We start from the raw sequence: 16202 nt of genomic DNA, 5'->3' as shown, positions 1-16202 counted from the left end.
TTTTTTTGATTTGTCAGTTAGAAAATGCATATATTTAGAGGTGCAAGGTAATATTCTAAAATGCGTATGCATTATAAAATGATTAATGCTAATGATCATATCTATCACTTCAAATACGTGTAGTGAAAACATTTAAATCCTTGTGACACAATAAAACACCAGAACTTATTCCTCATAGCCATAGCTTTGCAACCTGTCAACTAAGGTCTCCATTTTCCCACTCCTCCTCCAGCCCCCTATGCCACCACCCTGTCCTCTGCTTCTGAGATATACTTCTCTAGATCCCACACGTGAGATTGTACAGTATTTTTTTCTCTATGCCTATCTTATTTCACTTATAATAACATTCTCTAGGTTCATTCACATTGTCATAAAAGATAGAATTTTCTGAGTTTTTTTTCTGGACCCATTCCTGACCCTGGCCTAATATTCCACTGGGTGTGTATACCACATTTTTAAAACTCATTCAGGCACTGATAAACAATTATGTTAATATATTTATATGTTAATACAATATATTGTATATATACAATATTTTCACTATTGTATATAGTGCAGTGAACAGGGGAGACATCTTCTTGGAATAATTTTTTTTCAATTCCTTTGATTATATGCCCAGTAGTTGAATTGCTGGATTTTTTTTTTTTCTGAGACAGTCTCACTATGTCACCCTCAGTAGAGTGATATGGCATCACAGCTCACAGCAACCTCAAACTCTTGAGCGTAAGCAATTCTCTTCCCTCAGCCTCCCAATTAGCTAGGACGACAGGTGCCCGCCACAGCTCCTGGCTATTTTTTGTTGCAATTGTTATTGTTTACCTGGCCCAGGCCACGTTTGGACCCACCAGCCTTGGTGTATGTGGCTGGCATCATGACCACTGTGCTACAGGCACTGAGCCGAATTGTTGGATCTTGTGATAATTTTTAGCTTTTTTTTTTTTTTTAAGAACCTCTGTACTACTTTCCAAAATGGTGGTATGAATTTACAATACCACCAAAAGGGCATAAGAGTTTTTATGAAAACAAATTTCAAAGACCCATAATTCTAGAGCAGTCACACATCAAACAGAAGCTTGTTTGGTCCAAAACATGTGGCTAAAAGAAATCTAGTGTCTTGTTCAAAATTAGATTTGATTCTTTCTATTAACAAATATTTAGCTGCAGTGAACAATCTGGTGCAAATATCTTTGTTGCAGAGTGATTTTTGGTCTTTTGGATATACACCTAGTATATTCCTAGAGGAATTGCAGGATCAAGCAGCAGGTCTGCATTTAGATCCCTGAGTGTTCTCCAAATCTCTTTCCAAGAGGAACGTACTAGCTTCCATTCCCACTAGCAGTGCAGAAGTATTCTTTTCTCCACATCCACACCAACATCTGTAGTTTGCAGATTTTTTGTGATGTGGGCTACTCTTACTGGAGTTAAATGATCTCAAAGTGGTTTGGTTTGCATTTCTCTAATGATTAAAGATGATGAGCATTTTTTCATGTGTCTGTCTGTCTTCAGAGAAGCTTCTGTTCATGTCTCTTGCCCACAATGAAGTGGGATCACTTGTTTTCTTATTAATAAGTTTGAGTGCTCTGTGGATTCTGGTTATTAGACCTTAACCTGCAAATATCTTCTTCCATTCTGAGGGCTGTCTACTTGCTTTACTTTGTTCTTGGCAGTGCAGAAGCTTTTTAGTTTGATCAGATCCCAGTAATGTGGTATTGCTTGGTATTTTTGGTATTGCTTTGATTGCCTGGGGGTCCTCCTCATAAAGTATTCTCCCAGGCTAATTTTTTCAAGTGTTTCCTCTGCACTCTCTCCAAGAATCTTTATGGTTTCATGTCTTAGATTTAAGTCTCTTATCCAGTGAGAGTCAATTTTTGTTAGAGGAGAAAGGTGTGGATCCAGTTTTAGTCTTTATTTCATAATTACTAGGTCATGGAAGAAACCTAAATGCCCACTGACCCATGAATGGATTAATAAATTGTGGTACATGTATACCATGGAATACTATGCAGCATTAGAAAAAGATGGAGACTTCACCTCTTTTACATGGATGGAGCTGGAAATTATTCTTCTTAGTAAAGTATCTCAGAATAGAAAAAAATCCAATGTACTGAGTACTATTATGAAACCAATTTATAATCACTCACACTTTCATATGAAAGATGAATCACAACTATAGCCCAGGATGGAGAGGAGGCAAGGGAGGTGGTTTGATGAGGTCCACACCTATGGAGCATATTGCAAGGGTACAAGTCAAATCTATCAAGTATAGAACACAAATGTCTTAACACAGTGATTAAGTGAATGAGGTGAAAGCTATGTTTATTGGTTAGATTTAAGCACTCTGATTTGTACAAAGAATCAACACATGGAATCCTAAACAGGCCTAAGTGTATTCATGATCTATGTCTATATGAGTTAATAAAAGGAAAAAAAAGAAAACATATTTAGTGAATACCATTTGAAGAACTGATGGAAATGCACAATAAGAAAAATATTTCTTGCTCTTTATTCCAGAATTCTATATTAAAGATTATAAAATGAAGGCATGATCCAAGGTGCTGTGACTGTAGGAAATGGGATTTGAATAGTCCAAAACCAGGCTTCCCCAAGAAAATGTTGCTTGAGGCAACTCACATATATCATAAAATTTACCCTTTTAATTATAAAATGTGGGTTTGGGTACACTTAGAGTTATCCAACCATCTTCACCACTGAATTCCAGAACCTTTTCCTCTCCCAAAGAGAAACTCCATACCTATGAACTGTCAGCCCCTATTCCCTCTCCCTAGGCAAACACTAATCTATCATCTGTCTCTATGAATTTGCCTATTCTAGGTCTTTCCCATAAATCACAAATCTATGGCCTTTTGTAACTACCTTCTCACTTAGCATGTTGTCACAGTTCATTCATGTTGAAGCCTGTATTAGTGCTGCTCCCATTTTCATTGCTGAGTAATACATGATAGAATTCACACTTGAATCCTATGCCTGACTCAAGATCCTTTATTTAAGACAATTTCTCTGTTGCCCAGGCTGGAGTGCAGTGGCTGATCAAACACTTCAACTTCAAACTCCTGAGTTCAATCGATCATCTGAATTAGCCTCCCAAGTACCTGGGGCAATAGCATGTACCTCCGTGCCCAGCTTTAAGAGCCCTTAATTGTGAACCATAGGCTTTATCCCTCATTTGAATGACTTGTGCAAGGCACACCTAAGAGTAAAGAGGAGAAATGAGACCAGAGTCCATACCCTGAGAGGTTGGATCATTACTCACCACCATAGCACACTCTGCTGAGCCAATGACCACCTTGTTCCAAACTAATGAGAAGATGAAATATGGCATGACTAAGCCCAACTTGGGAGTTTAGGGGGATGTCTGACATCTCTGATTTGAATAGCAAATGCCAATTTTTTGTTCTCTTTTCCAGAAATTTCTCAAGCTACAAAACAAGATGGTGCTACAGCAGCAGAGACGAAAGAACAAGGTGAGGAAAAACATACTGATTCATTTGTTGCCACCCTGGCAGGAAGTCAAGTGAGAGAAATCTCTCTAGCTCAGGTGGGTGGGAGAGGGTGTCCTGCTTTCCCTCTTCATCCTCTTGTCAGTCCTACCACTAAAAGCACTTGATCAATACCACAGATAGAGCTATGTCTGGTCACTGTGATTATCTCCAGTTAGATTTTTTTTCTCAGATAGTCTTACTGTCACCCTCGGTAGAGTGCCATGGCATCATTGCTCACAGCAACCTCAAACTCTTGGGTTCAAGAGATCCTCTTGCCTCAGCCTCCCCAGTAGCTGGGACTATGGGCACCCACCAGAATGCCCAGCTAGTTTCTCTATTTTCAGTGGAGACAAGGGTCTCACTCTTGCTCAGGCTGATCTCAAACATCTGAGCTCAAGCAATCCACCCACATCTCGGCCGCCCAGAGTGCTAAGATTACAGGTGTGAGCCAGTGTGTCTGGTTTCTAGTCAAATTTTATAGAAATCCAAAGAACCCTTAATTGCAGTGGACTCAGACATGAAGTGTAAGCTTTTGAGAGCATGTGTGAAACATGCAGCTGAGAGTAGTCAAGTGATCACAATCAGTAGTAATTTTCTTAATTCTTTCTATCAACCAATATTGAGTGAATGCCTGCCACTGAAGAACTGTGATAGAATTATACTGGAAAGAAAAATATATTTCTTGCCCCCATGATATAGTTTAGAGTTACATATTAATTAAGCCAAAGTCATGAAATGAAGATATGACCCAAAGTGTTATGACTGTGTGCAATGGGGAGAGCCAGGGAAGTACTGCCCAAGATAGTTTACATACTAGGAAATTCACCCTTCTGAAGTGAACACCACAATCATTTTTAATATATTTAATTATCCAACTTGACCATTAATTCAAAGTATTTCTTTCCCAAAGAGAAACCCTATACCCATGAGCAGTCCCTCCCCATTTCCTCCCTAAGCCTCTAAACCCCAGACAACCACTAATCTATTTTCTCTCTAAAAACTTGCCTGCTCTGGATTTTTCATATATATGGAATCATCCATTACATGGCTCTTTGTTACTGGCTTCTTTAACTTAGCATGTTTTCAGAGTTCACTCATGCTACAGTACACATGGGCACTTCGTTTTCATTCCTGAGTAATATTCTCTCACGTAGGCCTACCTCATGTTCTTTATACACTCTTTAATTGATGGGAATTCAGATTCCTCTTGACTATTATAGATAGTGCCACTCTGCACACTTGTGTAATCCAAGTGATTTGGCTTGTGTGTGATACTCAAGATAAAAAATGCATGGAACTTTGGGGCTTGGAAGAAAGGCTTTGGTAATTGGTCTAGACTGCTTTTGAACAGTCTAGATGGTGACACAGGAAATTGAAGTTTCAAGCCCTGAATTCACCTCAAGCTGGGCTTTTATTCTACCTGCACAACCTATATTGACCCTGTGTGGGTTTTTCAAATATTGGCAAAATAATAGTTTAAATTGGGATGACTATTAAAAATACAAATATTAGTGAATTTGTACAAATTTCTAGAATACCTACCATGGGACAGGCCCTGATCTCCACATTTTATGATTATTATACCTTCACACCAACCTCACAGCAGGAGATATTAATAACTCCATCTTATATTAACAACTACCACAGAGGATTAACATAAATCTAAAATGGCAGTGAGCTTAATATCTATTCCAAAGTAAGGTCATGAACATAAGATTTATCTCTAATTACCACTTAGAGAAAACTTTAAGTTTAGGGCTGCAGATGAAAGATGAAGTGAGCTTTTGAAGGATTGAACTTGAGGTCCCTGTTGTCCCTCAAGGTGGTGAGTTAGACACATGAGCCTAGGACTTTAGGAAAGGAGTACCCATTAGAAAGAGGCTTAGAACTCTTTACCATGGATGCAGTGTTTAAATCCATAGAAGAAAAAGTGAGACAAGACGAACAGGCCAGGTTCAGCTGCATACTGTCTTCCTGGGGTTTCCCCCTCCCCCTGTGAAAACCTGCACTCTGGTAGTATAGCCAGCCAATTTAAGAACTAATCAGTCTGAACTCAGCAGATAGGGCTAAAATGCCAGCTATACTTCTGTGATTTCAGTGCAGGACTGTTAATGGCACTCTCTCTGATTCCATGGGTTCTGCCTTCAAAGATTCAACCAACTTCAGATTGTGGAATTTTTCCCCCCAAAGTATTTTCAAAGTTCCAAAAAGCAAAATTACACATGCTGAGTAGTGCTACATTAAATCCACATTAATGAAGAGATGTGCAGGCATTGTATTAGGTATTATAAGTAATCCAGATATGATTTTAAAGTGTATGGGGGGGGGATGTACAAATACCTACTTTACAAAAAGGACCTGAGCATAAATTTTGGTTTTTGGCTCTAGCACCTTCCTTTCCCAATCTCATAAATACCAAGGATACAGTAAGGAAGTAAACTTTAGAACTCTTTCATAGAAATTTCATGTAGAGCTAATAATTACACATTAGAGCAGGAAGAATTCTCTTTTTATTTTAATAGAGATAAGGGTCTTACTATGTTGCCGAGGCTGGTCTCAAACTTCTGGGCTCAAGATATCTTCTCACTTCAGCCTTCCACGTAACTGGAACAACAGGCATATGCCACCATGTCTAGCCACTTTCTTTAAAAAGAAGTGCATACACATAGTATGTGTTGTATGGTCCCAAGATGTGACTTTTTATTAAATCATAGCTGTGTACATTAATGCAAACATGGGGTACATGACTTTTTTCATGTTCATTGAGTACCTATTGGGTACTGAAGAGGTTAAAGATACTTTTTGTATGTAGTTTACATTGTAAGCTTGGGGCTAGACAATGCATAAAAAAAATAGTGTGTGATAAATGTTGGCATAAAGATAAACAGGGTAATATGAAAGAATTAGGGTTTGCAATAGGCTTCAGTTATCATATTTGCCAAGTCCTCTGTTAAATGTTAAATGCACATTCTTAAAATCTTTATTGAGTAGGGAATCTGAGTGGCAATTTGTCTTGAATCACATAGCTACTCCACAGTAGAACTTGGATTCTGGGCAGGGTATGTCTCACTTTCAGACATGTGTTTCCCCATTTTTTTCCCCCCTTTTGAGACAATTCACTATGTCGACCTGGGTAGAGTGCTGTGGCATCCTAGTTCCTAAACTCTCGGGCTCAAGTGATTCCCTTGCCTTAGTCTCCCAAGTAGCTAGTACTATAGGCGTTTGCCACAACATCTGGCTAATTTTTCTATTTTTAGCAGAGACAAAGTCTCAGTCTTGCTCAGGCTGGTCTCAAACTCCTGAACTCAGGAGATGTCCCTGCCTCAGCCTCTTAGAATGTTGGGAACATAGGTGTGAGCCATCGTGCCCAGCCAACACCCCCTTTTTGTTAATGAGTCAGGGTCTTGCTCTGTTGTCCAGGCTAGAGTGCAGTGATGTCTTCATATTTCATTATAAACTTGAATTCCCAGTCTCAAGCAGTGTTCCTGTCTCAGCTCCCAAATAGCGAGGACTGTAAGTGCATGCCACCATGTCCAGCTACTGTTTTTTTTTTTTTTTTTTTTTTACACAGTGTCTCACTATCGTCTAGCCTGACCCCAAGTGATCCTAACACTTTGGGAGGCAGAGATGGGAGGATCACAGGCACGAGCCACTATACTGAGGCTCCCCTTATGTATAGCAGGTGTTTCTTCCTTGTAGCTTAGGGATGGAACCGGGTACATGATGCATGCCTAGCCTTTGGGTGTAGGACTTGGGTCATGGTGCACATACCTTCTCAGTTCTCCAAGCTTCTATCTCTGAGACAACATACAAATGTTTGGCATAGATTATTCATTTCATAAATACTTGGGTTCTCAGTGTATGAAGCACTATCGTAAATACTGAAGATCCAAGTGAGTGAGAAAGTTCATGCTAGGATGGGCATGGTGGTACTCACTTCTAATCCCAGCACTCTGGGAGACTGAGGCAGGAGAATCCCTTGAGCCAGGAATTGGAGATTGCAGTGAGCTCTCATGCCACTGCACTCTAGTCAGTGACAGAGGATGACTTTGTCTCAGAAGTTTATGCATGCTTGTCTCTATCGGAAAATAATAAGCTAACAGATAAGTAATGCATCAGATATTAAGTGTTAAAAAGAGTGATCAGGTTGAAGAGACAAAGAAGAGCTATTTTGTGACATGTTCATATGCTCCTGAGGAAGTAATCTTTGAAACTTCTCAACAGCATGTTACTAAGAAGTAAAGACCCATGTGCAGGGGCCATCTGGCTGAGCACCCACTGATTCTAGGTCTACAGTTTTTATCGTATTTTTTAACTGAAAGTCAGACTTCAAGTCATTCTTATTTTTTCTTCTACCCTGTCCATGCAGGTGACAAATGGACCTACAAGCGCCACGTGATGACCAAATTCTCCACGAAGATGAGTGTGTATCATGGTTCTGAAAGATCTGCTTCTGAGTGGCCAGAAGTGCAAATATTGGCTAGTGCTTTTACTCCAGACCAGGGGGGCTTCCAACCTCTCACTGTGGTTCTGCATGGAAAATCAGGAATTGGCAAATCAACTTTGGTCAGAAGGATCATGCTGAGCTGGGCGAGAGGTGACCTCTACCAGGGCACATTCTCCTATGTCTTCCTTCTCCATGCTAGAGAGATAGAATGGAGGCGGGAGAGCAGCTTTGCAGAATTAATTTCCAGGGAGTGGCCAGACTCCCAGGCTCCAGTGTTGGAGATCCTGTCCCAACCAGAAAGGCTCTTGTTTGTACTTGATAGTTTTGATGACATGGACTCTGCCCTCAAAAATGGTGACCCACGGCTCTGTGAAGACTGGGGCACAAGGCAGCCCACGTTCATCCTGATACGCAGTCTGCTGCGGAAAGTCCTACTCCCCAAGTCCTCCCTGATAATCACTGTCCGGGATGTGGGCTTAGACAAGCTTAAGTCGGTGGTCGTGTCTCCCCGTTACCTGTTGGTCGGAGGGATCTCAGTGGAAAAAAGGCTTCAATTACTCCTTGAGCACATTCCTGATGAGCATCAAAAGATGCAAGTCTTGTGTCTGGATAATTGTGAGCTGTTGGACCAGTGCCAGGTTCTCACTGTGTGCTCGCTAATCCGTAAAGCTCTGGAGCTGCAGAAGACAGTGGGAGGAAGCAGCACCCCTGTGTGCCAGACTCTCACCGGCTTGTATGCCACTTTCATGTTCCATCAGCTCACACCACAAGAGATGTCCAAGCCCTGTCTCAGTCGGGAAGAGAGAGCTGTCCTGAAGAGCTTGTGCCGTATGGCTGTAGAGGGTGTGTGGGACATGAAGTCCGTGTTTGACAGCGATGACCTCATGGTACACGGACTCAGAGAGGACGAGCTCTGCGCCCTATTTCACATGGACATCCTCCCCCGAGACAGCCACTGTGAGGAGAGTTACACTTTCTTCCACCTCAGCCTCCAGCACTTTTGTGCTGCCTTATACTATGTCCTGGAGGGACTGGACCGAGAGGGTATCTGCCCTCTGTTCATTGAGAAGATAAAGAATTTGATGGAGCTGAAACAAACAGGCTTCAATACTCACTTACTTTGGATGAAGCGTTTCTTGTTTGGCCTCATGAGCAGGGATGTGCTTCAGTCCCTGGAGAGGCTCCTCGCCTGCCCCATCCCCGTAACAGTGAGACAGAAACTCCTGCACTGGGTCTCACTGTTGGGTCAGCAGCCCGGCCCCACTGCCCCAGTGGATACCCTGGACTCTTTCCATTGTCTGTTCGAGACTCAGGACGAAGAGTTTGTTTGCTTGGCATTGAACAGCTTCCAAGAAGTGTGGCTTCCAATTAACCAGAAAATGGACTTGATAGTATCTTCCTTTTGTCTCCAGCGCTGTCAGCATTTACAGAAAATCCGGGTTGATGTCAAAGAGATCTTCTCCAGGGAGCAGACAATGTGGCCTGGGATTCCCCATTGGTGAGTGCCTCTTATGACTTTATCCTATACCATCTACTGAGCCCCTCTGTTCTTATCGTTGGAATTTGACATGACTTCCAGAAGTGTCAGGGGCCCAGATAGTCACCCAGGTGGGGTCCAGCTGGCCAAAATGACAGCTCCTATCAGTGTGATCAATCTCCAGGGCAATCTCCAAGATTCCTTGTCTGATAGCACAGCCACCCGTGCCTGTTGAGTATTTGTGGTGAGACAGGAAGTAAAGGTTTAAATATTTTATGCCATTTCAATGTATTGATATTTACATAGCCACATGTAGCTGGTGCGTACTGTATGCAAGAGTGCAGGTCTACAAAATATACTTTTCTGTACTGTCCAATGTACTGTCCAAACATCTGTCATTTCATTGCCCACCATAGTGCACCAGTCAAGAACAGGAGTGAACCCCAAGCAGTGGCAGGGATCCATAGACCCAGCTAGTAAGGAGACTAGAGCAAGAAGATTGCTAGAGCCCGGGAACTGGAGTCCAGCCTGGGCTACATAGCAAGACCCCAGTCTCAGGAAAAAAAGTGGACTTTGCCACCTCTCTACTAGTAAATTGTCAGCTGTGTTTCTTGGATGTGAAATAATGGAGCATGACATAGTCTGCCTCAACTTTTGGTCTCTGGGACTTTTTCACCTTGTATAACTGAAACTTCACATCTCTGAACAGTAACTATTTCCTTCCCCTCCGCCTGCAAGCCCTTGGAAACCACCATTCTACTTTGTTTCTATGAATTTGACTATTTCATATATTTCATACAAACAAGTATGTAGTATCTGCCCTTCTATGACTTATTTCACTTAGTATAATGTCCTCCTGACTCATCCATATTGTCAAATGGCGGGATTTCCTTCTTTACTTTTTTTTTGAGACAGAGTTTCACTTATTAACACTCAGTAGAGTGTGGTGGCATCACAGCTCACAGCAACCTCCAACTCCTTGGGCTTAGGCGATTCTCTTGCCTCAGCCTCCCGAGTAGCTGGGACTACAGGCCCCTGCTACGACGCCCGGCTACATTTTTGTTGCAGTTTGGCTGGGGCTGGGTTTGAACCCACCACCCTCAGTATATGGGGCCAGTGCCTTACTGAGCCACAGGCACCGCCCATGGATTTCCTTCTTTAAGGATGAATAATATTCCATTGTACATACCACATTTTCGTCATCCATTTGTCCACTACTGGATATTAGATCATTTCCACATCTGAGCTATTGTGAGTATTACCGCAATGAATATGGGACAGCAAATATCTCTTTAGGATTCTGATTTCAGTTCTTTAGTGTTTTAGTTCCCAGAAGTGGGATCACTGGGTCCTATTCTTTCAAAATTTTCAAGGAACCTTTGCTTGAGGAATACTGCTTTCCATCTTGGTTACACTCTTTTACATTAGAGGGAGAGCTAGAATTTAAGCAAAAACTGATTCAAGAGCTGGTAGCCCCTAATCATTGTATCAAAATATCCAGGAGGCACATGGACATAGAGCCAGCCACACAAAGCATGAGGTTGTGTCTACCTAGTTGGCCTCAAACACTGTGAAGCTATCCCTGTCTCCTTAGGCTGGTTCCTGTCCTGACACTGTCACAGCCACAGTTCATGTTAAATCCATTTCATGAAAGCACATGTTTCTCTCTGTGGTTTAGGATGCAGAATAAGGTCTTCATTAATGAACAGTGGAAAAATTTCTGCTCCGTGCTCTGTACCCACCCAAACCTGCAACAGCTGGACCTGGGAAGCAGCATTCTGAACGAATGGGCCATGAAGGCACTCTGCGCCAAGCTGAAACATCCAACCTGTAAAATACAGAATCTAACGTAAGGCTGCCTGGCCCTGCTATGAGAAAATCCCTTCCCATGAATCTCCTGTCCCACAGCCCCTCCCATCTATTGAGAGAAGAGCCTTCTGTAGCCCCACAAACATATTCTATGAAAGAGGCAGGAATAAAGTTCCCAAAAGCACAGAATGGAAAGTGACTAAAAGACCCTGTGAAAGGATTACTGAAGGCCCCATCTCTACTAAAAAGACAAAAACGAGCTGGGCATGATGGTGGGTACCTGTAGCCTCAGCTACTCGGGTGGCTGAGGCAGGATGATTGCTTGAGCCCAAGAGTTTGAGGCTGCAGTAAGTGAGAGTGATGCCACAGCACTCTCCCCAGGGCACAGAATAAGAGTCTGTCTCAAAAGTAAATAAAATGAAATACAAAGAATTAGAAAGTTGAAAACTAGAATGGGAGAAGAGAGAGAAGGAAAAGTGGGACTATGCATGCAGCATACAGCAGTGTCTAAGTCTTTTCAGCTTTTTCATTTTCTACAGGTTCAAAAATGCACAGATTATGTCTGGTCTTCAATATCTCTGGATGACTCTCATCACCAACCGCAACATAAGGCACCTCAACTTGGGAAGCACCTACCTGAAGGATGAAGATGTAAAAATAGCATGTGAAGCCTTAAAACACCCGAATTGTTTGCTAGAGTCTTTAAGGTAGGTCTTGGGCAGAGTCTTTTGCCTTTTGCTGCTTTGCTTGTTTTTACTTTTTATTTTGAAATAATTAAAGGAAGATGGGAGAGATCTGATGGTAGATGGTGGTATTTGCACAGCAATGCATCTAATGCCCCTGGACTGTATACATAAAAATAATAAAAATAAATTTTGTGTGTGGAGAAGGGAACACTTATGCTGGTGGAATTGCAAATACAGCCTTTTTGGTAAGAAATATGGAGAATCCTCAAACAGCTAAAGTTAGACCTCGCATTTGATCCCTGCTTCATGGGTATTCTAATATTCCAGTCCTCACAAGCATCATTGAGGGTGGTGGTATCGTTATCGCCATTTTCCATGTGGCAAACTGGATCACAGTAGACATTAAGCTACTGTGATTAATTAAGGATTGCTGGCTGGAGGGGAGGGCAGGTATGCATTCAAATTTCTTTTTTTTTGAAACGGAGCCTCAAGCTATCCCCCTGGGTAGAGTGCCATGGCATCACGCTCACAGCAACCTCCAACTCCTGGGCTCAAGCGAGTCTCCTGCCTCAGCCTCCCAAGTAGCTGGGACTACAGGCGCCCGCCACAATGCCTGGCCATTTTTTGGTTGCAGCCATCATTGTTGTTTGGCGGGCCCGGGCTGGGGATTCGACCCCGCCACCTTAGGTGTATGTGGCTGGCACCATAGCCGCTTGAGCCACAGGCGCCGAGCCACATTCAACTTTCATAAATGCCACCAGTCATCTCAGGAAGGTGTGCCTTTCAGCAAATGCTTGAGCCCCCGCTGTGTACTAGGTATTACAATAACTGCTACAGATGCAGCAGGAACAGAGGGGTCTCTCTGCACACAGATGGCATGTTCTAGGCAGGAAGATGAACAATAAACAAGTGTAAATATAAACATGTGAAAGGTTGGCTAGGGACCATTGTTATGAAGGTGAGAACATTGAATAGCGGGGAGTGGAGTGAGTCTGGGTGGGCACAGTTTGGTAGGGGAGTCAGTCTAGCTTACTCCCCAAAGACGTGGTGTTTGAGAAACCAGAATGTAGAAATGAATAACACAAAGGCCCGGGAGGGTCGGGGGATATTTCAGCTGCTCAGACTGTGGGGCAGCACCATCCAAGGACCAGGAAGTGGCCAGAAGCAGGTACACAGAGTGAGGGGGAGTGGCTGCTGCCGGCAAGGGTGGGGTCATGAGTCATGTTGCCTGTTCCTGCAGGTTGGATCACTGTGGACTGACTCACACCTGTTACCTAATGATCTCCCAAATCCTCATGTCCACCAGCCTGAAATCTCTCGGCCTGGCAGGAAATAAGGTGACAGACCAGGGCATGAAGCCCCTCTGTGATGCCTTGAAGGCTCCACAGTGCACCCTGCAGAAGCTGATGTGAGTTCCCCAATACTGTCATCAGGGAACTGGGCCCTCCAAGTGATGGGGGAGAACTGGCAGGTCCATATACCCAGGTGAGTGTAGGAGCTGGGACCTCTTAGGTGTGCCCCAGTGCTAGGAGTGAGACAGACCAAGTAAGACACATCTGTCCTTACTACCCAGCCCTACATGGATGTAACAGATGAGAGCAGGAGATAGCCAGGTGGAAATTAGTGACTTCCTCACCCATACAGCCATCCTAAAGCACAAGGCTGATGTATGTGGCCATGCGGGTTAGTGACTTCTTCACCCAGCACTGCAGAAACATCCCCACCCTGCTCCTTAAGGACCTTGATGGGGTCAGGCTCCTCAGTGCTGGGTAGGGTTCCAATGACTGTGTGTTCTAGGGTACTGGGCACAGACAAGGCCCACAAAAGGGGCTCTGAGCAGAGAATTACCTGGAACCCCAGTCAGAATGTAGCTACCTCCTCCCATGGAGAAGAGGGCACCACAGCAGGGACAAACCAGGCATGTTATTTGAGAGAAGTGGGTGTACATGGGAGTCCCCCATCCTGAGCACACAGGTTCAAAATTATGTCACTTTCTTACTAATAACTCATCCCATGGGACGTGGGAAGCATCTATGAAATGTTTGAGCTGAGCCAAGCACAGCCACATCTACTTCATTTAGCTCCATGGAGCTGTTTCAGGGACTATTAACTCTACTGTTAGAGGAGGACATAGCTTCAGAAAGGCTGAATCACAGTGATGTGGCAGGATTCAAAGCTGCAGGTGGTTCTGTAGAGAGGGGCCATCTGATATGGTTACCAGCTGAGTGTGGCTATCAAAATTTAAATTAAACATAAAATTCAGTTTCTCAGTTACACTAGACCTATGTCAAGTGTTCAATAGCCACTTGAGGCTAATGGTTACCATTCTGATAGCATTATACTTGTGAATAGGAAAGTCCCTCCTTTTGGCAAAGCCTAGCTTATTCCCTAAGCCAGTGGTTCTCAACCTTCCTAATGCCACAAACCTTTAATACAGTCTAAAGGGGTTGCAACCCCCGAGTTGAGAATTGCTATCCTAGGCCATGTGGGTACTAGAAATAGCCAATTAGGAGTCACACTCCCCAGATTATCAAATCTAATTGCCCGCAATGCAATTTAGGGCATTGGGGGGCTGAAGCACAGAGTTGAGTTTGTAGTCAGAAGCAGATGTGACCTTACTATTCTCCTGCAAGGACACATCAACTGTGTGGGTGATGTTTCTTTCACCTCCTTACAGAGGAAGGACAGTGACACTTTAAGACCATCTCTTCCTTTCCCCACGGGGCTTTCCTCTGCAGGTTGGAGAACTGCAGCCTCTCAGCCCTCAGCTGCCAGGTCCTGGCCTCAGCCCTTGTCGGCAACCGGAGCCTGACGCACCTGTGCCTGGCAAACAACTGTCTGGGGAAAGAGGGTGTGAGCCTGCTGAGCCGGTCCCTGAGGCTGCCGGGCTGCAATCTACGGAGGCTGATGTGAGTTGCTTTCTAACCAAAGCACAATGGGGCTGGGCTCATGCCTGTAATCCTACCACTCTGGGAGGCCAAGGCGGGAGGATCCTTGAGCTCAGGAGTTCAAGACCAGCCTGAGCAAGAATAAAACTATGTCTCTATTAAAAACAGAAAATTCAACTGGGTGTTGTGGCAGGTGCTTATAATCCCAGCTACTTGGCAGGCTATAGCAGGAGGAGTGCTTGAGCCCAGGAGTTTGAGGTTGCTGTGTGAGCTAAGCTGACTCCATGACAAGAAGTGGGGGAAGTAGGAACCATTACAATGGAAGGACCTGTTGTGTGCTGGATCCTGTCTCTATAGTCATCTCTGAGATTTCATCCTTCCTTGGAAAATCCCACCACTGTCTCCATATTTTCATATCATTCAGAGTCAATTCTCATAATTCAAGGTAAGGTGGCCATGTTCTGTAAAGTCCCCTTCAAGTATGGATATAGCCAACCTGAGCCAGGGGTTGGGAGTATATATTTAGGTTTTTCTGAGCCTCTGGTCATACGCTCATCAACCAGATACTGATCCTTTGCACCGTCTTTAATACTTAGTGTTGATTCATTAACATCCAGCTCGCAGCATCTCCTACCTGAATGGTTTTTCTGATACACCCAAGGGACAGTAATCCACCCAGACAGTACTTCAGCACTGTGCTTGGAGTCCACTCTAAACAAGAAAATCATCAAAACACAAAATAATTGACTAATGCAACACTTAACACCTCTCAAAGGACACATGGTTGTGGTGTAAAAACTGAAATTCAGGCTCAACTGGAAACACGAGGCATGACAACTCCAGCCTCTCTGTTCTGAGTGAAAGCAGGTTGGGAGGACCTGGAGTGCTGCCAGTATTGATTGAGTTTTGGGTGATTACCAATAAACTCTAGCAAGTAGGAAAACTCACAAATACAGACTTGTGGACAATGAGAATGAGGGCTAGTTGTATTTATAAGCACCTGCTATGGGCAGACACTTAGCTGCTAGTGACACAGAGATGAAGGGGCAATGTTCCTACTGTATAGAGCTCCTGGCGAGAGAGGTAATAAGACTTTCAGATGACAGTGGTGATGCAGACCAAAGCCATAGCCACGTAGACTGATGTGAACAATGTCCTCTAGCTACTGTTCAAGATGTCTGCATAACTGCTAAATTGTCCCTCTGTGCTGGCAAATTACTCCTTTGTTGTAAATCTTTGTCGTAACTGTGAGAATGAAAGATTTTTGTTCCTGTTTAAAATAGTTTTCCCTTAGTATCTGGGCAGGGAGTTTTCTAGGGATTCCTCCCTCCAGATACCAAACTCCAGGGATGCCCAGACTCCTCATGTGACATGGCATCTTTTCATATGACTGTG

General features: G+C 43.5%; 1 protein-coding gene across 1 annotated transcript in view; it reads left to right on the top strand.

Moving 5' to 3' along the window:
* The window catches only part of NLRP5 (NLR family pyrin domain containing 5), a gene marked incomplete at its 5' end in the record, with an annotated part of 31708 nt that overhangs the window by 5579 nt on the left and 9927 nt on the right, over positions 1-16202 (top strand). Inside the window, 6 exons of the mRNA XM_012808545.1 lie at positions 3426-3482; positions 7870-9445; positions 11103-11273; positions 11773-11940; positions 13160-13327; positions 14658-14828. Of these exons, the coding sequence (XP_012663999.1) occupies positions 3426-3482; positions 7870-9445; positions 11103-11273; positions 11773-11940; positions 13160-13327; positions 14658-14828 (2311 nt within the window). The remainder of the gene's footprint in view (positions 1-3425; positions 3483-7869; positions 9446-11102; positions 11274-11772; positions 11941-13159; positions 13328-14657; positions 14829-16202) is intronic.

This window comes from Otolemur garnettii, unplaced genomic scaffold (genome assembly GCF_000181295.1).
Source record: "Otolemur garnettii isolate 467f Iridium unplaced genomic scaffold, OtoGar3 scaffold00091, whole genome shotgun sequence".
In the NCBI taxonomy this organism is placed as follows: domain Eukaryota; kingdom Metazoa; phylum Chordata; class Mammalia; order Primates; family Galagidae; genus Otolemur; species Otolemur garnettii.
Note: the sequence above shows the minus strand (reverse complement) of the source record. Positions and strands in the feature narration are given on the sequence as shown.